General features: G+C 48.1%; 2 protein-coding genes across 15 annotated transcripts in view; both read right to left on the minus strand.

Moving 5' to 3' along the window:
• The window catches only part of ARHGEF9 (Cdc42 guanine nucleotide exchange factor 9), a 194598-nt gene that overhangs the window by 103438 nt on the left and 68894 nt on the right, over positions 1-22266 (minus strand). For 3 of the 14 annotated variants that reach the window (XM_079318948.1, XM_079318952.1, XM_079318951.1), the window contains exon 1: positions 2996-4091. The exons of 3 other annotated variants lie outside the window; for them this stretch is intronic. Coding sequence is in view for 3 of the 11 variants with exons in the window: in XM_079318955.1 (XP_079175081.1) it covers positions 2989-2997 (9 nt within the window). In the remaining 8 variants the exon portion in view is untranslated. Of the gene's footprint in view, positions 1-2988; positions 4092-16105; positions 16334-16820; positions 17131-22266 lie in introns of those variants that run through there. 8 more of the 14 variants (XM_079318955.1, XM_079318950.1, XM_079318949.1 and 5 more) reach the window with 6 other exon arrangements.
• Positions 3171-3350, minus strand: LOC306808411 (uncharacterized protein; the record flags this gene model as incomplete). The annotated part of the gene is made up of 1 exon (XM_079318984.1): positions 3171-3350. The coding sequence occupies one exon, from the start codon at positions 3348-3350 to the stop codon at positions 3171-3173; it is 180 nt and encodes a 59-aa protein (XP_079175110.1).

The raw sequence follows: 22266 nt of genomic DNA on the forward strand, positions 1-22266 counted from the left end.
CATCGAGGCAGGTCTCCCATCAGCCAGCCTCAGCAAACACACTGAAACAGATTATATGCATCACAAATATGCTTTCTGCAGACAAATTTGTATCTTTTTTTTTTTTTTCTTGCCTTTGGGGTTGTATTTTCCAGAGGGTCAGCGCTTTGATTCCTTTAAAGGAATGATTCCTCTCATCCCTGGGTTTGAGCAACCCCATAAAGGTGAAAAAATGCAGTGGGGATGAAGCATTCCCAGAGACCCAAGCATGACTTGATGGTCCCATAGAGCTCCAGGACATGGAGAACTCCAATCCCAGGGATATTTCACAGGGTGCAAATGGCACCTGGAATGCTGCAGGCACAGCCACTCAGGGCACAGGGATCAGTGGGGACTGGCAGCACTGTCACCCCAGAAAGCTCAGGAAGGGTTTGAGGTGCTGTGTCCAGCACTTGGGAACGCCTGGGAACACCAAACTGCGGCTGCCAAACTCAAATATCAGATCTGGGGTGGGAAACAGGGAGCAAGCTGAACAAGCAGCAAGGCCAGCCTTCGCTCACACTTTCATTTCCTCTTTGCCCCCAAAATTCCAACAGCAAGCCTGAAATAACGAGAACGGTGCTGCTACAATAACAAAGTTTGCTCTGCCAACTTTCCTATTGCTCTGCATTAATTTCCCTTCTTTAACTCCACCAGCCTTCAGGAGGACAAAAGGCAGAAAAGTTGAAATAAAACCACATGAATTCTCCCAAGCACGTTCCGTGACGGGAAAAACTCAGATCCCAGCAGCATGAGCACAGCCCCTGGTGCTCCCCATGCAGCCCCAGCCCAGGGATGGAACCACAGGGGCAGTGCAGAATGAGCCCTGGGATACAGCAGGAATATCCACCACCCATTCCCAAAAAACCCCGGAGCAGAAGCTCTGGATGGAGGAATGCACGCGGGAAAGCGCGACGGGTACCTGGTAGGAACCGTACTGAAAGGCAAACCTTAGTGCCAGAGAGAGCTGAGAGGAAACAGCCACAGCCCACTGCAACTCACTGGTCAGTTTTGGGCTTGGGTTTTTGCTCATTTTTCCACCCTTTCTCCTCCAAATCCCTTTGTTGTTCCCCTGCAAGGATCATTGTGGCTGCTCTCTGATCGATTCCCTCTCCATGGTGATCTCAGCTCATTTATTACCTTTCCAGGAGATTCTGCAACCTATAAAACTAATGACACAGGATGGCCAACAGGCAAATTTGAGCTGTTTAACAACACAAACCATCCTCAGCAGCAATTTGATTCACTTGGGTTTTTTTTAAGAGAAGATTGACTCAGTATCCTCTCACAGACAGCTACAAGTGAAGAGGGGGAATGGAGCCAGAAGGCACCAGAGTATCTCCCTGGGCTTGCATCCCTGGCTTTCCTCCTTACTAAAACAAGCTTCTGCCCCATAAAGCTTTTGGGGATGATTGTTCCCACCCTGGAATTTTTTTTTTATCTTTTATTTAGAGCTAAAAGCACTTTGGAAGTGCTAAATTTGCTGGATTTAACTCAGTTTCCAATTGTGCCACCACGGAAAAGCCATCGGCTCCCGAGCTCCCAGCACACAAACCCTCTCTGGGAAATAACTCCATGTCTCCATCTCTAACCTCCAGCTTTGCCTTTATCCATCAGTTACATGGTTATTTTTTTTTTTTCAGAGGACATCAAATAAATAACAGACAACTGAAATTAGCATGAACTAATTAAATTATCAAGGCAATAATTTCCCAGTGATCATCAGCAGAAGATAAAAACATTTTCAAACTGATATTTCTGTTTGTTCTAAGCAATTCTGGTATTTCTGGAGGGAGAAAAAATATATTTTAAAAATCCCTAAGACCTCTAACAGAAGCACAGAACAGAGAGATATTTTGCAGAGGAAAAGGAATTACTCTTTTCAGACATTCCTTCGTATTCTCTCCAAACTTCTCGTGCTGCCACTGGAGCCCCGAGCCAGCCCTGCTTCCAAGCTGTAAACATTGCAATTTCGGGCTAGGAGCACCTCTAACTGCTGCACACCTTTCCAGCAAGCCCATAATACACAAGTTAGCACTTCATTTTCCAGAAAATCAATGTAAATAAAGTCACAGGAAGCAACCCATCTCAAAAGCTCGTTATCCTTGAGGTGGGCAAAGATTTTTCTTAGATACATTCCCCAAAATTTGATATACACACACACATGAAAGAAAGAAAAGAAAGCCAAAATCAGGTTTCTAGAAAATCAAAGCAAACCCCAACCCCTTCGTATCTGTTGCTTTAGCAAAGAAAAACAAAAAAACAAAGCTTGCATTGCCCTTTCTCCCTTTGATTCTTCCTCCCCAATTTGCAGAGACAGAAACCACATACAACCAGAATAAAAACCCAGCAGGTTACATTTCTCACATCTCTCAAAAAAAAAAAAAAAAAAAAAAAAAAGGGAGCTGGGTTACATCAGTGTGGACACAGATTTTGGAGGCTTTAGGGCTCAATCTTGAGAAATCAAATCAGATCATCAAGGCAACACAGATAAATACATTAAATAGAATTTTTATCTCTATCCCTCTTTTTTTTTTTTGTGGCTGAATGTTATTTTAGGAAAGATTTAATCCTCTAATAAGATTTCTCAAACACTCCCCCCCCCCCTTAAAAATGCCCACAGCTCGATTCCATTGCACACACCAGCACCTCTCACCTGGCACCTACATGGTTACTCTCACAGACATTGCACATTAACTGCTTGCTAGAAATCACACACAAAATCACTTATTATTAACCTGAGCCTCTATTTCAAAGGAAAGCAAAACAACACAGCCAGTGCTCACCACAGACAGATCATTTTCACTCTGCTGCTGCCTAAAGAAGCACAGCTCTAGCACAGAACCACGGAGCAATGGATCGCTGTTATTATTTATCACATTTAACACCCCGGCAAAAGCAGCTACACTTACAGGCATACTCAAAAGACAAGACAGGACAAAAGATTTAGGGAGAGATAATAATACCAACGTCATACATATCACAGCGAGGCCATGTTGAAGCTCAACGCGTTTCCCCCCTCAGTAAGAAATCTCTCTCTCTCTTTCTCTCTCTCTCTCTCGCCTTTCTCTCTCTCTCTCTCCCGCTCGTGCTCTCTTGTTGAATTGCTAGTGGTAGTAGTAGCCCCCAACAGCTCAGGAGAAAAAATCCATTTAACGAGTGCCCAGGAAGAACATGAGTATGACATTCACAAGCAATAGCACCACAATCACTGCAAAAACGACCACCGTTTGAACATCCAAGGTCATGGTGCAATGCAGAACACTGTAGTGTTCGAGGTGTGGGGCTGGCAGATTTGGAGAAGTCAACCTCTGCTCTGTAAGACTGTCCATACATCCACCATGCTAGAATAGAGGAGAAAACTGTTCCTGGTTTTGGGTTGGTTCGTAATGCTTTGTGCTCTGCCTTTAGTTTCTCCCCTATCTGCTGTCTCTAGCTCATTCTGAGCCCGCTAAGTGAAGCATCATCACAACCAGTAAGCACTCGGGATGCAAAAATCCTTCCTTTAGGAAAAGAGCGAGCGCTGTCTGCAAGCTTCTCTCTCTGTCTCGTCCCCCCTCTCTCTCCGGGTCTCTCTCTCGCTGGCTGCCTTGCTTTTTAATTCGTCAAGCCAGTGCAGAAACGGAGCCCGTGTGAGTGTGACAGCTCTGCAAGCTGCTGCGGCTGCATCCCTCGGAGCGAGGCGGACCCTGGCGCATACAAATCAGCTCCGGTGACCAGGCAGCGACGGCATCCTGGCTGTCACTCAAACACACAGCACAAGGAAGCGCTGCCTCCAGAAATACGCGAGGTTTCCGCCCGCCGCCACGGCGAGCGCCACGCAGCCGCGGCTCTGCCCCGCATCCCGACGCGCTCGGATGCTCCGGCTCCAAAGCGGCTCCGAGGAGCCTCCAAAGCGGCTCCGAGGAGGCTCGAAAGCAGCTCCGAGGAGGCTTCAAGGAGGTTCCGAGGCGGCTGCCAGCGCTCCGAGCGCCGCGCATCCCGCCCCGCACCGCCCCGGGATGCGGATGCTCTGGAAGCGCATCCCTGGAAAACGCGAGCCCGCGCGCAGCAAAGCGGCCAAAATGACAAAATAAGGCGGCTCGTGGTAATCTGGGAATTGGCTGTGAGACTGAAATGTGGGAATTGGGCAGGGGGAATCACGTTTTAGCTCTGTGCAATCGTTCTCCCATCACAGATCCTATGGCCTCTTCCCTCAGTGCTGCGCTGGCTGTCTCCATCTAAGAGTTAAACTCAATTCTGACTCTACAGACAGAAATCTATAAAAGGGAGGTGAGGACAGATGGAGGATCTTTATTCCTTCGGCAGCAGCCAGAAATGCTCATTCCTACATTAAAACCACACACACTCAGGGTTTATGGCCCAGGTGCCAGGTGCTATCCCAAACCCCCATCTCAGCTCCCAGAACCAGCAGCTACCTCCGAGAGGCATCACAATGCAGATACACTCAGCTGGAAAAAGCAAATGATTTTCCAGACAAAGACAAATATAGAAATGCTGCCAATGCATATGCATAATGCACTAAAATGTGCATCCGGGGGCTGAGCACGGCACCTTCCAGGAAAGCTGCGCCTCCGAACGCTCCCACACAGACACGGGGCCAGCAGGCACCACACAGGCACCCCCTCGGCTCTCCTGCACAAAACGGGGAGACTTGGGCAGGACTTTCATGTCTAAACCTGGCCAGCTTCAGGTTTTAATCCCAGCCCCACCAACAAGGGGCAGCCTGTCCTCCAGGGCAGCAGCATTTGGGGAAGGGGCAGAGGGTGATGCTCCTGCCCAGCTCAGCACTCACACCAACACTAAACCCAGCTGTTTATGCAGGGCTTGGTTTAATTTAATGCAGGACTCCTGCCCCACTCATGCCAACACTAAACCAAACTGTTTAACACAAGGTTTGGTTTAATTTAATGCAGGGTTCCTGCCCCACTCACACCAACACTAAACCAAACTGTTTAACACAAGGCTTGGTTTAATTTAATGCAAGGCTCCTGCCCCACTCATGCCAACACTAAACTCAGCTGTTCAATACAAGGCTTGGTTTAAAACAAACAAACAAACAAACAAACAAAAAAAATAAAAAAACACCTTTGTTCACTTGTACAATCACAGGAAGCTGCTTTAAAGCTGTCCCAGGCTGTTAGCACATATACCAGGTGATGGATCTGCCTCATTCCCAGCTTCCAAACCTTGCTTTTCTATCAAGAATCCATTTTTAGGATAGCCATCCAGTCTGATGTAATTTAGACTAATCAGAATAGCAAACATAAAATGATTTGGGTTGGAAGAGACCTTGGAGATCATTTAGTTCCAACATATAATAGATCTGAGGTATTTATTATTATTGCTGCCATCCTTTCCCAAAACAACACAGGCAATTTTCCAAAACATAAACCTGAACTTACAAAAAAACAGCCAGGAAATTCCAGTTTCAGCCTCAGAAGCAGCAACGACTTCCCCAAAACACACAAGCAGCCCGAATTCAGAGGGATTTTATGGGCAGTTTATCTTTCCCTCTAAACTGCAGCGAGCACAGAGGGAGTCTGAGTGTGGAGACCAGAGGAAATGTTAGAAGTGGGGATGTTCTGCTGGTCCACAGCCCCCCAGGGCCCGGGGACCCTCCAGCCCATCCCCAGCTCTGCCTCCTGAGGTGCCAGCGAGGTTTCAAAGGCAAAGCAGGGCAGGGGGAGCAGCAGAGGCTGGGAATCCTCCAGAACAAAGGTGCAAAGCTCACACATGCTCAATAACCACTTCCGGAGCCCAACGGGAGATTCAGTGCCAGCACCGAGCCTGGCAGCGCTGGGGATGCATCCTGCGAGAGACGAGCACTGAGAGCCGGGGGAGGGCACGGGCTGCAGACGGACACCGGGACACCGGGACACCGGGGCACCGGGACACCGGGGCACGGAGAATCAGAGACACCGGGACACGGAGACACAGAGAATCAGAGACACCGGGACACGGAGACACAGAAAATCAGAGACACCGGGACACGGAGACACAGAGAATCAGAGACACCGCAGAGACACCGGGACACGGAGACACAGAAAATCAGAGACACCGGGACACCGGGACACGGAGAGACAGAGCCACCAGAACACAGAGACACGGAGAATCAGAGACACAGAGCCACTGAGCCACAGAGACTCAGAGTCACAGAGACACAAAGTCACACAGTCACAGTCACTGAGCCACAGAGACTTAGAAACTCAGGGACCCAGAGCCACAAAGACTCAGAGCCACAGACTCACAGAGTCCCAGAGCCACTGAACCACAGAGCCACAGAGACTCAGAGACAGCCCCTCCTGAGCTGCTGGCCCCAAAACCTGGGAGCCACGGGGGGCTGTGGGGACCCCACTGCCCTGGGGAGGCTGCAGGATCCTGCATCCCAAGGGCTGCTGCATCCCAAGGGATGCTCAGCTGCAGCATCCCTTTCTCCAGGTCAAACACCCCCTAAAAATCAGGCAGGAAAGCCCCAGGTTCCTCACCTCACCCAGAGACAAGTTTGGGGCTCCAGAGGAGGCTCTGTGTCTGTAACAGCAGCACAAACAGATTTACTGCAGATAAGCTTTTATTTGAATTATATTTGCAGTATTCCCAACAGTACTTGCTGCTTTATATAATTTCTCATGCCTTCTGCATGCACTAAATGTTAATTTTACTACAAAAATGGATGGTACCTTCTCTTAGATAAAGCACACCTACACAGCAGTTTATATAAAACCACAGTGAAGTTGAACTTTGTGCAATTCTTCCTGGGAAGTTTGGTCTAACATTCTGTGAAACAAGGAACGAGAGGATTTGTACCAGTTACATAAAACAGCACATCCCTCACTGCACAGAACATGCAGAACTGCAGGAGCTTTGGGGAGAGCAGTTTGTGGTTTGTAAAGATTTCCTGAAATTTTTACCCACTGAGATTTTTACATTGTGATCAGAATTGCATTCTCCAGGGCATCTGATCATCAAAAGAAAACTGTTTCTTGTAGAGAAATCCCCTAAACTAAAGAGGAAAGTCTGCTCTCCCAAATAAATCAGTAAAAGACTATTTTAAAGATAGCAAAGTTGTTTTCTATACGCTTTCAGTGTGAAAGAAAAAACGGGGGGGGGGGGAAGAAAAGTGGTCTGAAGTTTTATTCTAAGTTTTTTTTTTTCTTATAGTTTCTAGTAATAAAGTTTCTTTTTGTACCATTTAAAGTTAAACCTGTTTTGCCTTCCTTCTAATCCTATCTGACAACAATAACAAAAAAAATTCAAATTAGCAAACCAAAACAATTACACTAAATTAGTGTTTCTGACCAGTTTCAAACCGAAACCAAAACAGTGCTGCAGGATCAGCGAGGGATTGTGCTGGACGAGAAAAGGAAATTGGAATTTCAGCACCTCTGCGAAGGGACAGCAGTCAGGGAACGAGTTCACATCCCGTCACCCAGCTCTGTATCTGCATCCATCCCATGGACACACGGACAGGGAGCTCTGAACACCCAAAAAACAGCCAAATAACACCCAAATAATACCCAGAGGGGCCCCACACCGACATTAATTACAAGACAGGAGTTTTGGAGCAAGGCAAATCCTCCCGTGCAGAACTCAAGGCTCTCAGCCCTGTGACCACGTCTCCCTCCAATGGATGTCTCCAGTAATTAGCACATCCCACTCCTGGCAGCTCAGCAAACACAGCTCGCACTCAGCAGCCAGGATTTGGGATTAAAATGGGGTTTTTTTAGATTCCCCGTGCCAGGACAGGTCCCTGGTCCCCACATGAGGCACCAGGACAGTTCTGGGGCTGTGCATGGTGCCAGCTCCAATTCCTGTCCTGCTGCAGATCCCTCCACTCCTGGACAGGTAGACACATCTCTGTTTTCCCAACACACCAGCTCCACCTTCTATTAACTGGGAAAATAAGAAAATGAGCCACTAAACTATTAACCTTAATTAACCAGAGAATTCTGGCCATGCATGGTGGGATGGGACAGGAGGAGCCCAAATCTGATCCCTTTAACCCAAGGAGATAAATCTCAGTGAATTGATGAAAATTTCAAACAAATCACAGCGTGGCTCATAATTCTGAGCAGGAATAGAATTGGTCTGGATGAATGAAATCCATGGCCAAGGGGAAAACACTGCTGATGACTGTCAGCCCCAAACTGCTTGGAGCACCCATCCCAGACCTTTATGGCACCATGAGGGAGTTTAAACTGAATTTAAACTGAATGAATCCTGCCCCAAGAAGGAACAGACAGCCATGGTAGCCAGGGATTGTGGGCACCTGCTCCTCCATTCCCAGGCTCTCCTGCTCACAAATGCTGCTGTGACGTTGGACACCATGTGAGGGGTGACTCACAGGCTCCATTAGAGATTATAAGAAAACCATTAATTTATTTTTTTTTCCCCTAAATCTAGGCAGGAATTAAACTCGGGGTTTCAGAGATTAAAGGCCAGTGAGATTATGATTTGCTGTTTCCAAAAAGGAGGATTTCCTTTAAGCTGGGAGTTGCCTCCTTTTCCTTTCTCCTCACTGAATATCCTCTTTTCCATCCTGGGCCAGCTGCTGCAAAGGGCAGGTTTTTCCTCAAGAATCTCCAAAATCTTGTATGTTTATGGAATGGCTTAATGGGAAACTTTAAAAATTCCCAAACACCTAAAACTCCTTACCCAAACTGCAAAACGGAAGAATATTTGCAGAGACTTGGGTGTGATTTTGGCTGTGAAAGTTTAACTTTGCAGTCACTCACAGCTCCTTGCCTGTCCACTCCATCCCTCAAATGGAAAGTTTCCTCACTGTCCACATCAACTTGGGATTTTTTTTCCAGTAATTTCCTCTTTTTAAAGGACTGCATGAGTTGAGAGCAAAGCAGTGAAGTGGGAGAGAGCAGGGAAGGAGCACACGAAGCAAAGGTGCCCTTGTGGCAAACAGGGTTTGCTGGAAAGAGAAGAAATTCAGTTTCTAAGCCCATTTGTGCAATGTTTAGAGCACACAGGGCACTGCTGGAGTGTTGGAGCCAGTGAGTCAGGGGTCACTCTGAATTCTTCAGACAGAAATCAGAGTGCAGGGATTGAATTAAACAATTTGGGTGCATTGAAGTATATTAAGATACTCACACATAAAGCAGACATTTAAGTAGAAGTAAGTTAGTAAGTTTTAGGGTGATACTAATGCTTTTAATAAGTGAAAGGTTTCAAATGCCACAATAGCAGAACAAGTTCTAGTGAAGGTTGAAACACACTGATATCCTCAATAGAGGCTCCAGGCCCACAGCTGTAGGCAGGACTTAGACACAACAGAGCTACAGTAAGAATATTGCTGACATTTTTTTAGATAGAACAAGACAGATTGTATGAGTAGTTCTATATGTAACCTCGTGTGCTAAGAAACCAGAATTCTAATAAGTTAAGGAGTGATGGTCTGAGTTTGTGTCTCAGCTTGTAGGAATAATCCTGTATAAGAGTTTGTATTGGGAGAGTTGGTGATTTCAGCCATTCTGGCTTCTAGCCACTCACTTACTGCCACTGCATTTGCCATTGCTTTGCCATTGCCTTTAGAGACTGATGTGCTTTGCAATAAATAACCTTTTAAACTATTAGCTGCTTTGCTTATTTAAGATTACCCAGCAAAGTAGGAGCCAAGAACTCCAGAGTTGGTGCCTTAGAGCACTGGAGGTTGAGAATCTCACACTGGAGGCTGAATTCAGCTGCACCTGCAGCATCACCTGGCCAAGAGCTGCACAAAGCTCTGAGCCCATGGGGAAGGACCTGGTCACTGCTCTGAGCATTCCATGGAAAAAACCCACAAGAATTTCATTAAAATAGTGATGGAATCAGTGCCACAGCTCCTGTGACACCACACAGACCATGCTGGAATGGCACAGAGAGCCTGGCTGGGGGGGCTGAGGCCATTGTGCTCCTCTGGATTGCACTGAGAACAACAAATTTCTATTTTTAAGTTTGCTTGAACTTAAAGCATTAAGACAGACTAAAATCCCCTGCCCCTGGCAATGGTGTTGCGAGTGCTTTCTGCTCTCCCTGCATCTGCTGCACACTCCAGAAGCATCTTCAGATTCCCAAGGATGAAAAAGAAAATAAACCTCCCCCCCTCAAATCCTGCAGAAATCAGATGTGGTAACACCAATTACCCTGGTCACAGAGAAAGACTTCAGGGGCTGAGCAAGCTCTGTTTAAAAGGAACTTTTAAATTTAATTCAGATGCTCGTTTCAACCTTATGTAAGCTCTCTTTGTCTGAAAAAAAAAAACCAAAAAAACCACCAAAAAAACCCCAACGCAGTCCCTGGTCTAAAAGAACACAGAGACTTTTACTCCTTAATTTTATTTCTCAGCTTTTGGGCTCACTGTTGAGCCTGGGAAAAGGTACAGAAAGCAAACTGCAGAAAAATCCAAGCCAAGTCCCTTCCTTGGAGGAAGACAAGTGCTCCCTCCAGGCACTGTGACATGAAATTGCAGAATCTTCACATCAGCACATGTCTGAGCAAAGTGGTGTGTGAAAAAAAGAAATTATCACCTGCTAGGAACTAAAACGAAACCCTTCTGAATTCGGGGTCAGTGCAGAAATTCAGCTGCACAGGCACAGGGAAACTCTTTGGCATGAAAATCCAAGAGAAAAAAAAGAGAAAATCCAAGAGAAAATCCATTTCAGCACCTGCAAGGGGATGAGGAGGAAAAGCAACTTCACCCCTCCTGCCACACTTGGCTCTGGCTTCCCTGGGCTTTCTCCTTGTCAAGACACTGAGAAAAGGAAAAACCATCTCATTAAAAAGCTGACCCATGGGTCTCATGTTCTTCACACAAATTAACCCAGAGAATTGGATGTGTTTCATAGAAATCGTTTTCTCCCAAAAAAACTTTTAAAAAAAAAAAGGAGAGGGAACAGCCTATTGAATCTGGCACTCTTTTAATGAAGAAAACAGTGCAAGCCAAGCTAATGAAGTAGGAATTCCAAATGGGTGGCAGTAGGTGTATGAATAGAACATAGAGCACTCATTTTTACCAGCATTATAAAAGAAGTTTAAAGCCTTTTTCTACCTTTTTTCCCTCTCTCCAAGTGAGGCAGGCGAATGCCGGGAGGCTCCAGTCCCTCTCCCAGCTCAGTGGGATTCCTGCAGTGAGAGGGAACACAGGCTGCTGCTTCCAAGAATGCTCCTCCTGCAGCTGGTGACAACGTGGGACAGCCAAGGGGACACTGGATGTGCCACAGGGACCCCAACTGTGTCACAGGGACCCCAACTGTGCCATAGGGACACTGGATGTGCCACAGAGACTCCAAACTGTGACACAGGGACCCAGCTGTGCCACAGGAACCCAACTCTGCTATAGGGACCCAGCTGTGCCACAGGAACCCAACTCTGCCATAGGGACCCAACTGTGACACAGGGACCCAACTGTGCCACTGGAATCCAGCTGTGCCATAGGGATCCCAAACTGTGCCACAGGGACCCAACTGTGCCATAGGGACCCCAAATGTGCCACAGGGACACTGGATGTGACACAGGGACCCCAAATGTGCCACAGGAACCCCAGAAGTGCCACAGAGACATTGAATGTGCCACAGGGACCCCAACTGTGCCATAGGGACCCCAGAAGTGCCACAGAGACACTGGATGTGCCACAGGGACCCCAACTGTGCCATAGGGACCCAACTGTGCCACAGGGACCCCAAATGTGCCACAGGGACCCCAGCTGTACCATAGGGAGCCCAACTGTGCCACGGGACACTGGATGTGCCACAAGGACCCAGCTGTGCCACAGGGACCCCAAATGTGCCACAGGGACCCCAGATGTGCCACAGGAGCCCATCTGGAGATTTCAGAGCCTGACCCTGGCTCCTGGATGAGACAGACTGGAATCTCCTGCCCCTGGAGTTGTGAGGGCTTTCTGCTCTCCTTGCACCTGGTGGCTCCTGGATAATTCAGCCTCAAAGAAGTCACTCATGCCTGTCCCAGACACAGCACTCCAGCCAGTCCCTACCGACACTTGTCTTTCCTCTCCTTGCCCATATTACATAATTAGCACCTTTATTTATTTATTTTTTCAGAAGTCATCTTTTCATAACAATAGGAACTATTGGAGCCCGAGATAACTTGATGAATTTTTCCTATTATCTAAGAGCTTAGTCACTCAGGGAATTAGTCATGTTCAAAATAACAGCCAGGCTCAAAGAGATTCAGAGCAACCATTCCAGAGCAGAAGCAGCTAATGTCATAAATACATTAAGATGTCAGCTTGAAGCATTTCAGAGATTTTTCAAGAAGTGTTTAAAAAAAGAAAAACCCTTTGATGAGATACAAGGAAATCAGGTTCTCAGCAGTTAAAAAAAAAAAAAAAAAAACAACAAAAAACAAAATCAAAAAACCTTGTGGTTTGCAAAGGCTGAAACCCTGAGCAGGAGGGACAGATGGACGTGGTGACCACATGGGGTGTGTGGTTTCCCAGCAAGCACAGCCTGCTCAGAGCTCCACAAAATCCTGCTTGCCATGCCTGTGGCACCCTCCCAGGCTTTTCCAGACATCCCTGATCATCTCAGGAGACAGAGGAGTTCTCAGAGTGTCCCTTATCCAGCAGGTAGGAAATGGAGCCAGGCTTCCTCCCAGCCCCTCCTGGGACAACCATCAGCATGCAGCAAAGATTTATCCAAACATTTTTATTTACCACAGCACCAGCTCTTTCTTAACCTGGATATTTGGCACAGCAGGACCAGCAGGAAGCTGTAACTGGGAGGTTAAAGCAGCCCCAAAAACTGAGCAGCAACTATGTAAAAAAACACTCCCACAAAGAAATTGTGCTTTGGGGGCTCCACAGCACCCACAGAATTCCCCAGTGCCTGCAGAGCTCAGTGACAGCAGACCTGCAGGAACAGGGACAAACTGCCAGACTTTCTGTGGAAAAGCCACAGGGCAGCATCCTCTGCAGGACACCCCCAGCTCTCAGCACTGCCCTGGGACTGCTCTCCCTGCTCCCTTTGATCTCTGCAGGAAAACTGCTCTGAGCCTCTCCACTCCCATTTTCCCCCAAAGCTCCTCTTTCCATCCTGCCCTGACCTGGCTGCTCTCCACCACCTACTTTTGCTTATCCAAACTTTCAAAAACAAAAGTCTAACCCAAACTGCTTTTTTTTCTACTTCTTCACATTGAGATTTTTAGGATTATGGAGTGCAAGTAGTACCTTGTACTTCCAAAACCCTGTGATTTTCAGAGTGACAAGTGGAAAAGAATCAGTGAGGAAAATGCTGCTGACCTGCCCCACTCAGGGGCATCTCCACTTTTTGGTCCTTTGATTCATTGAATTCATTTTCACCACATTTTAGGTTGTGATGGTTTTGCTTACAAGAAAAATGGAAAATATCAACAGAAGTTTGACTTTAAGTATTTGAAGAACAGGCAGTGTAAAAATATCACTGTTTATGGCTGGAGAAGGAAAAAGCTGGGACTGTATCTATTGAAGGTGATGGCTGCACTCACCTGGACTCTCACAGACACAACATTAAACCCAAAAAGAAACCTTTTGTGAGAAAATACCACAGAAAATCCACACTGGTGTTCCTTGCAATACAGTCAAAGATTTGGGGGAAAAAAAACCAACTCTGCTCTTGTCAGATAAAAAACTATTCCAGAAGAGGAATTTTGTCCTGATTTAATCCAACTCATTTGATTACTGTGCTGAATCAATACCCTCTGAAGAATGCCAAAGTAAATCATCATTGCACTCACACACTAGTCAGATGTGCAGATGGATTCTCATCACTACCAATGACAATTAGTTGAATTTTCCTAGGTTGGGAACAGATACTAGAGAGTTGAGCAACGTGGTACCAGTGAAGCATGGAAAACACCCCCACGGGATGCCAGCATAATTGGGAAAAGATTAATTGTTTAAAAAATGGGAAGCAGCACATGCAAAGGAGGAAAAAAGAAGCTCTGACAGTTTAATATTATGGAATAATAGCTTGGGTTTAGGGGCTGATCTGGGAAAAAAAGCCACCTGCCATGAGAACAAAAGTTTTAACTTGCAAGGCATTAGTGACACACTTCTTAAAGATGAGTAACTCTGAAACTGAGAAGATCTGAGTCCTAAACCCAAGCTGAGAACAACAGAAAAATCATTTTGAATAAATCAGTGCTGAGCAGAACTTGGGAGAAATCAGGCTAAAATCCAGGTTTTGACCAATGTGCCCGAGCAGAACCAAGTGCAGGGATGCTGCCAGAATAAATATATATTGCTGGTCTTTAACAGCACACAGAAAATAATATTGGAGTAAAAAAGACAGCTGAAAAACCATAACAGAGACTCAGTGCCCATGGAAATGGGTCCAGTGATGCTCTAGATGAAAGGCTGAGGTTGGGAGCCAAGCTTCACTCAGGAGCAAACAGAGCTGGTTGATAGTTCCATAGTGCATTTTAGCCAGCAGACTGAGGTTATAATATTCCCACTGAATTGCTGAAATGCAGCTATTCCTGGTGTGGAATAACTCACTTGTTTAGCACAGTCCTGCAAATTATCAACATCTGAAGTACTAAATTTCAAATAACTTACCACTGGGGACAGCAAGGAAAACCTGCATTGGAGGGAATCTTGCTATCCACACTGGCACCTGGCCAGGACATCTGGACCAACACATCTTGTCTTGCTAAAGGAGCAGAATTTGTACCAAGCGTTGGCTTCAGGTGCTCCCAGTATCCCTGTGCTTCAGGAGCCCCTGAACCCTCAGGCCACCATCCCCAGGGAAACAGACAGCCAGGGACTGCAAACATCTCTGCTGGATTTATCTTATTTGTTTCAATTTTACTCTGCTGCTTTGAAATAATTTTCTATTTTCAGATATCTGGAGCATCTCCAAATACTGCTGAGGCTGTTGAACTGCTGTAAAAAACACAGAAACCACAACTCTTTCTTTTGTTTTTCCTTTGTTAGAAGGAGCAATATTGGGAAATTCCCATGTAGAACCTGCTTCAAAATCAACCAATGGAGTTTTACTTTCCCCAAAAAAACATCTTCTATTACAGGCTACAGTAACCACTGTAATTTCTCCCGAAGAGAAAGCAAAGATTAGACTAATGAGAACAGAAGAACACAGCCGGCAGCAAGGAAGGAATGTGGGAAGATGAGAGGGCAAGGAAGTGTCAAGTCTGGTGCTGTGTCAATTAGAACAGCACTTTGTCCTGCACTATCCCCAGCCCCTGGAGAGAAGAGGGAAAAGGAGGCAGGAGCCTCGCCCGGCTTCCAGCACTTTTATCCGGAGAGGGGCAAAGTGCGGGACGAGGAGCTGAGAGGAAGGGACGCGGCACCAACCCCCGAGGGCTGCGGGCGGCAGAAAAGCTTTAAACAGGACCCTGAACGAAGGTGTTTGGTGCTGCCTGCAGCCCACCCGGAGCCCGCTGGTGAGGATGGAGGGCAGCAGGAGCTCGGGCAGCGATCCCTCCATCCCTGCCCATCCCAAAGGCGCCCCGCTGCCAGCAGCATCTGCCAGAACGCGGGGGCTGAGCAGGGTGACGCTGAACCCGAGCGGGCTTCAGAGCCGGGACCAGCCCGCAAGGATGCCCAGGGAAGAGGAAATAAAAAAATAAGGAAAAAAAAAAAAAAAAAAAAAAAAAAAAAAAAAAAAAAAAAAAAAAAAAAACCAAACCAAACAAAAAAACCAAAAACCCAGCCCTGCACAGAGCCGGGGAGAAATGCCATTGCGAAGGATCTTAGCAACAACCGCATCGCTTCCCGGGGAAGTTTCTGAACGAGACCGGCTGTGCTGAGCCGGGGGAAGTTCCCCGCTTCAGCCCTGGGCTGGCACTGCTCGGAACCGGGCACAGCCGGTGTTTGCCCCTGTCAAGCCCTACGGAACCCCCTCCCCAGCCCCGCCGCTCCCTCCCACGCCCCGAGCCGTGCCCACCCTCCTCCCTGCCTTCCCCGGGATTTCTTCTTTTGCTCAGCAGTTTGGGAATGCAGAGTCTACATAAAATGGCTACAGAGTGATCAATGGTTTCAAGGACAGGGAGTAAAGGAGGAGTCAGATAGGACGGAGGCTCATTTCCCTGTCAAAGTACTGCAATAAGAGGAAAAGAGAAAGACATAGCTACCTGAACTCACCATTCCTGTTCCATCCCTTAGCCACTGCATCTTGCTTCTGATGATGTCCTTATTATCAGGGAGGGGAAGGGAAAAAAAAAAATCCCTACTGCCTGGCGAGAGCTGGCAGGAAAAAAAGAAGCCCCCCACCCCCACCCGAGGCTGGAGCTTTCAGTCAGCCATCCCTCAGCCCGGCAATCCCGTGCTGTCAGGAGCACGTTCTCAGCAGCCTCCTCACTACCTGCGATTCTGCTTATTTATTTCAGTCACGGACCCAGGGATTTCAGGGGAGGGGGATGTCCTTTTTTTTTTTTCTCCTTTTTTCTTTTTTTTTTTTTTTTTCCCTGCCGTGCTTTGAAGCTCTGCAGGAGGGGAGGGATGCGAACTTGGGGAGTCAACTGGGGGCCACTCGCCCCCAGCGCTGCAGGACTCGGGCTCTGCAGAGCCAGCACATGCTCCACACTCAGCAAGGGGCTGGGGATTTTGCTGACGTTCAGAGGGCAGCAGGTTCTCATTCTGCTCTCCACATGAAGGATGAGTCCCCTTGTCACTGCAAGCAAAGCTCCCAGCCCAGCCCAGCCCTGCCCTGCCCGGGGTGATGCTCCCCACTCCGCTCTTCATCCCCTGCCTGCTCCCCCGGATTTCCCCCCACTTTCTGACCACAGCAAAGAAACCAGAGCAGAGTTAAGAGAGCAAATGCACTCGTTCAGCGTTGCTGATGGATCCGGCCACCCACCACGTCGAGGGAGAGGAGCCCGCGGTGTCTGGCGCTGGGGAGCAGAGGCGGCGGCAGCAGATGGGATGTGTGGAGCCAAGCGGGAACGGGGCTGAATCCCGGCGGCTGCTCCAGCTGGGACACGCACATGGACATGGTCCTGCCCATGGTGGGCACACACAGGGCTGGCAGCAGCTGCCCAAGGCCGCGGACGGTGGCGCAGCCCCTGCCGCCATCCCGGGGCTCGGTGCCCACAGGAAGGGGCAGCCCGGAGAAGGACTGACACACCCCTGAGCACAGGAAAATGCCCCACCAAATATTCCCAAAATCCCCTCTTTGGCAGCTGAGGCTGCAGGGACAGGAGAGGGCAAGGCAGGGATTGGAGACAAGGTGGGGAACGGCTGGCAGCGTGCTCGGGGCACGGGCAGGACACTGGGATGGATCCACGCACAGGATATGCTGTGAAATCTGTGGAGAAGCTCCAACCTCCTCAGTTTGAGCTGCAGAGGATTTAGGGTGGTGTTTGCATGGGCCTCAAGGGCAGAAGGGCATTTGGATCTCCTGGCCTGTGGAGGAGTCAACACTTCCCTGCAGCTGGAGATTTTGAGTCAGGGAACAACACACAGCTCCTCGTGACTGCCACTTTCTGCTGGTCCTGTGCCACTCAGCAGCATCAGAGCTTAGGTGTCTTCACTTATTTATTGCAATGGGCCAGACCACAAGTGCAGGCAGGACTGAAGGGACGCTGCCCAGCATGTCTGCACTGCTGGGGCTCCACACAGCCTGCTCCAGTTCCATCAAGCCACATCCCATCACCTTCTGTACAGGCACTGACAGCCATCATTATTCCCAGAGATGCCTGACAAAAGAAGGAGTCAGGAGGCAAATGCTTATAGCTGTCCAAACTTTGGAATTCTGCCTAAGTTTGGAGTGACAGAAACACCAGGTAAGTTATTCACACCTACAGGAGGGCTCAGGTTAGAAAATGCCACCTCTGACAGCCATTCTAGAATGTGCTGTCAGTCCAGCGAGAGCCCCATCTCCTGCAGCAGGTGATGGCCACAGCTTTGTGCAGCCCTGGAATCAGATCTCACAGGTACCCCACTTGTTTGGGATGTCAGACAGAGCCAGCACAATCCCACCAAAAGCTGCAGGAGAGCTGGGACAGCACAAATTACTGACAGACACACATCCTGAGTGGACATTGCTTCAGAAACCTGGACTGAAAACAGAGCAATGATCAGCTTATCTCTAACTGAAGGGTAAATATCTTTTTCTACCAGGAAAGTTAAAATGAGATCTGCACTGTTGTCAGCACACACACACAGAGAATACAAGGACCCTCTCAAGCACAAGATCAGCTTTAAACCATGCAGCAACACTTAGGTCAAAGTTGCACCCTAGCAGTGCAAATGGAGGGGGATTTGTCTGGCACATCCCACCCTGTTGCTCTGATTGGGAATGTTGGTCTGGGAGGAGGAGAATTTCTGTCACACAGGAGCAGAATGATCCCAGTTTCCCCTGCCAGCTGCTGATCAGGCCTGTCAATAAGGCTCATATTCCACTGTTTCACTCCCTATGCCTTGTTTACCTTCAGCTGATTTGAGAAGCAAACCAAGAGCTGCCAGATTAATTCCTGCACCCCATGAAGGTGCTGAAAGCCAAGAAAACCCCAAGATCAGCCAAGTCTCTGAATGGGCAGCAGGCTGCACACAAATCCCACCCTGCCCAGAGCAGTGGGGCAGCCATTCGCTCTGGCACAGGGAACCTCAGAGAGAACCCAGCTGCATTTCCCTGCCAAGAAATGCACCTCTGCTGCCTCATTGTCAATGCAAAGCACTCTGCAGGCAGCCAGCGGGCAGGGGACCAAGGCCAGAGTCCCTGCCAGAGCAGGGGGAGCAGGGAAAAGCCACCTGTGAGCTTCTTCTGGGTCCTGTGCAGGGCCAGGAGCTGGGCTGTGAGCATCCTTGTGGGCTCCTTCCAGCTCAGCATATTCTCTAATTCTCCACTTCCCCACACTGGTAAAAAAGCATCTTCCAGGGAAGGGCACCAGGTGCTGGCTCCTGTGGCAGCACAGCTGAGGGCACAGGGGACTTTGTGCCCACCCAGCACATCCCAAAATTCCCAAGCACAGCCCCTAGCTGGGTGCGAGTCAGAGCACGGTGGAATTGTGGTAGGAAAACCCACATTGCCCACAGGGAAACAGAGGCAGCTTTCAGTGTGTGGTGGTTGGGAACAGAGTTTGCACTGCAGAGTTTAGCTTGCAAAAAAAAAAAAAAAGGTATTTCTACCACCTGAGGAGGCAGGGACCAGGCTTTGCTCAGGTGGTTTGTCTGGGGGATCACTGCAGAGGAAATCCCCAGGAAGAACTGTGGATTGCTCAACAACAGCACAATGTCCCTGTCAGTCTCAGCAGAGCTCTGGTCTGGTCATATTTTACCTGTCACAGCCTCCAAAAATTTCTCTGTCTCTCTCTCTCTCCAGAACAAGGACCAAAATCTAGCTCATTTTGATGTGCCTCACCCTCAGACAGCCCAGTCCAGTCTGGAGTCTCCTTGTGACTGCCAGTGACACCAATAATGGGCAAGAACCTCCCAGGGGAGCAGAGAAGTGAAGGCAGGGAAGGAAGGAGCTGTGTTTACCTCTGCAATAGCAGTGACTGCCTAAATTATCAGATTAATGCCTCTTTTCCATGTGTAATTTATTTTCTCCTAATTCCCTGCAGCTGGAGAGCCACTCAAAAGCCCAAGCAACTGGGGATGAGCAGAAGGACACTCAGAATCACATCTCAGTGAAACAGCAAAAATAACCTCCATCCTTGTGCCTCATCCAACACATCTGGAGTCATGGAAAATTAACACACAGGAGACTTTACCAGCATTCCCAATCTCCAATCCAATCCTCCCAGAACCCAGCCCGCTCTCCCTGCATTATTTACAGTATTGCAGGGCAGCTTTTGGGAGCAGAACCCTCGTTTGAGGCATCCCGAGCACAGCCCTGGCATCCCAAACATGAAGGTTCATTTCCCTGCAGCCTGTGAGAGCAGCACTGCAGGATTTCACCTGCCTGTCCCTCCTGCTACTGTGTTACATCACCTCTGAAATCTTTAGACCTTCAAGGCCTCCCTTCCTTAATCCCACTGGAAGAGTTTTGTCTAAACCACAATCTGGATGTGGGAACTTTTCCCAAAATGCTTTTTTCCCCCACCCTGTTGCTGTTTTCATGAGGGGATTTCCCTTCTTTTGATTTTCACCCACTGCCAACATCACCCAGCCAACACCTCCCCATGGAAATTTCAGCCTGGAATTTCTGGTGTTTCACTGCTGCAGAAGACAGATGTTCTTCATTCCATATCAGAGAGCACAAATATGTTCCTGCAGTCTCTGTCTCTATTGAACTGCAAAGAACAGGCACCAAATCCTACAGGTTAATTAATGAGAAAGGAGGGGAATTTGTCTAACCTCTACTAGGAATTATCCAGCCTGGCTTTATAAACCAATCAGCCACGCTCCACAGCTATAAAACACAAACCTTCCTGCAGGAAAAAAAGCCCAAACCCCACAGAATCATCTCCTAATGGCCCAGTGCCTCTCTGATTAGCACAGCAATAACACAGTGCTTCAGGCTCTTGCAAAGTATTATTATTATTTATGGTACATTACAAGGGAGTTTGTTTGTTCTTTAATAGGAGATGACAATCCAGAAGCCCAGATACGAGTGTCCTCCTGAACTAACTCTGACACAAAGATAGTTTCAGTCATAAATTATACACTCATAGAACCATAGGAGTGGAACAAGTGCCTGAAATGCTTCTCTCTGATGGATGTGATTGGGATCTGGATGTTTATAGCCCAGCAAGGGCAGAGATCATCACCTAAGAACCCCTGACCTGCCAAGGTGACACAGTGGCCACTGGCAGGGACAGACAGGGCAGCCCAAACCTGTCTCCCCCCTGCTCCAAACCCCTTCTCCAGTCTGGATCAGTTGTGTGAATGCATTTCTAACATTTCCAGTTATTTCTAATTTAATTCTGTGCATTGGGCATTATTAATTAATTGCAGTATTTATATTTAGCAATTTGTTTTAGTCACAGTGCAAACAGCCCCCATCTGGCTCCAGGCAGAGGTGTGTGGCACACACAGCCTGCTCCATGGGGAAGGAGGGAGGGACTGGATTGGGATGGATTGGGATGGATTGGGATGGATTGGGATGGGTTGGGATGGGTTGGGATGAATTGGTGTCTTGGGCTGCAATACAGGATGTGGCCAGAAATGTGGATTCTGTCCCCATCTGCTGCACCCAGCTGGGGCAGTGCCCCTGATCTCCTGCCACACATTCTCTGCTAATGGACCATCTTTAAACCAGCTGGGGCAATCATCTTTATCTTCCCACAGCCCATCCTCCCTCCAGCAGATATCTCCTGTTCATGGCCACTGAGTCCCAGGGCATGACTGATAAAATTCCATCATCCCACTGGGAGATGCTCCAGCCAGAGGAGGAGCCAAGCCTTTCCTACCCAGACAAAAACTGAGATTTTGGACATCAAGGGACCTCCTTTCCACTGCATTCCAGAGGAAAACCAGACCCTTCCACATCATCCCTGCACCTTCAGAGGAAACTGCACCTTCTCCAGGAGCACTGCTCCAGCTGAACCACATCTGCCACTGCAGGAGGATGCAGCCACCATGGAATGGGACTGCTGCCACCACCCTGACTGACTGACGGGTGTCAGCTTGGATTCTGACTCTGGCAGGGTTGGGATTGTTCTTTGTAATACTGTATTTCTATTTTAATTTTCCTAGTAAAGAACTGTTCTTCCTAATTCCCGTATCTTTGCCCGAGAGCCCATTCATTTCACAATTATAATAATAATAATTTGAAGGAAGAGAGTTTACATTCTCCATTTCAAAGAGAAACTTCTGCCTTCATTGGCAGATACCTGTCCTTCAAACCAGGACAAGTGGGCATGGATTGGGCATGGATTGGCATCGACTGGGAATGAATTGGGAATTAATTGGCATGGAGTGGGAATGAATTGGCATGGATTGGGATAGTTTAGGATGGATTGGGCATGGATTGGCATGGCCACCCTACCACAGACTCCCCTCAAAGAGCTTTTCATGTGATTTTACCAACAAAATGCCAGCATCAGTTTAGGAGAAGATCAAAACAAACTGGAACTTTAAATAAAGCCCTAGTGGGAAAGCACAATTTGGAAACCTGTTTGTAAAAAGCAATTTTTTTATTAAGTAATCTCTTCAGTTCACTGCCCACAGTCTGCCAGACACACAGGGGCTCCTCCCAGCCCCCTCCAGTCCATTCTGCCCTTGGAAAAGGCAGAAAAACAGGCAAATCCTGGATCTGTCTCCTTCCAAAACATCTTCAAGATGGCTTGTATGTTGTTTACTATTCCTCCTCCTGTCACCCCCGCCTGACTGACAAGACTCCTCATGCCTCAGCCCATTTG

This window comes from Erithacus rubecula (genome assembly GCF_903797595.1).
Source record: "Erithacus rubecula genome assembly, chromosome: 15".
In the NCBI taxonomy this organism is placed as follows: domain Eukaryota; kingdom Metazoa; phylum Chordata; class Aves; order Passeriformes; family Muscicapidae; genus Erithacus; species Erithacus rubecula.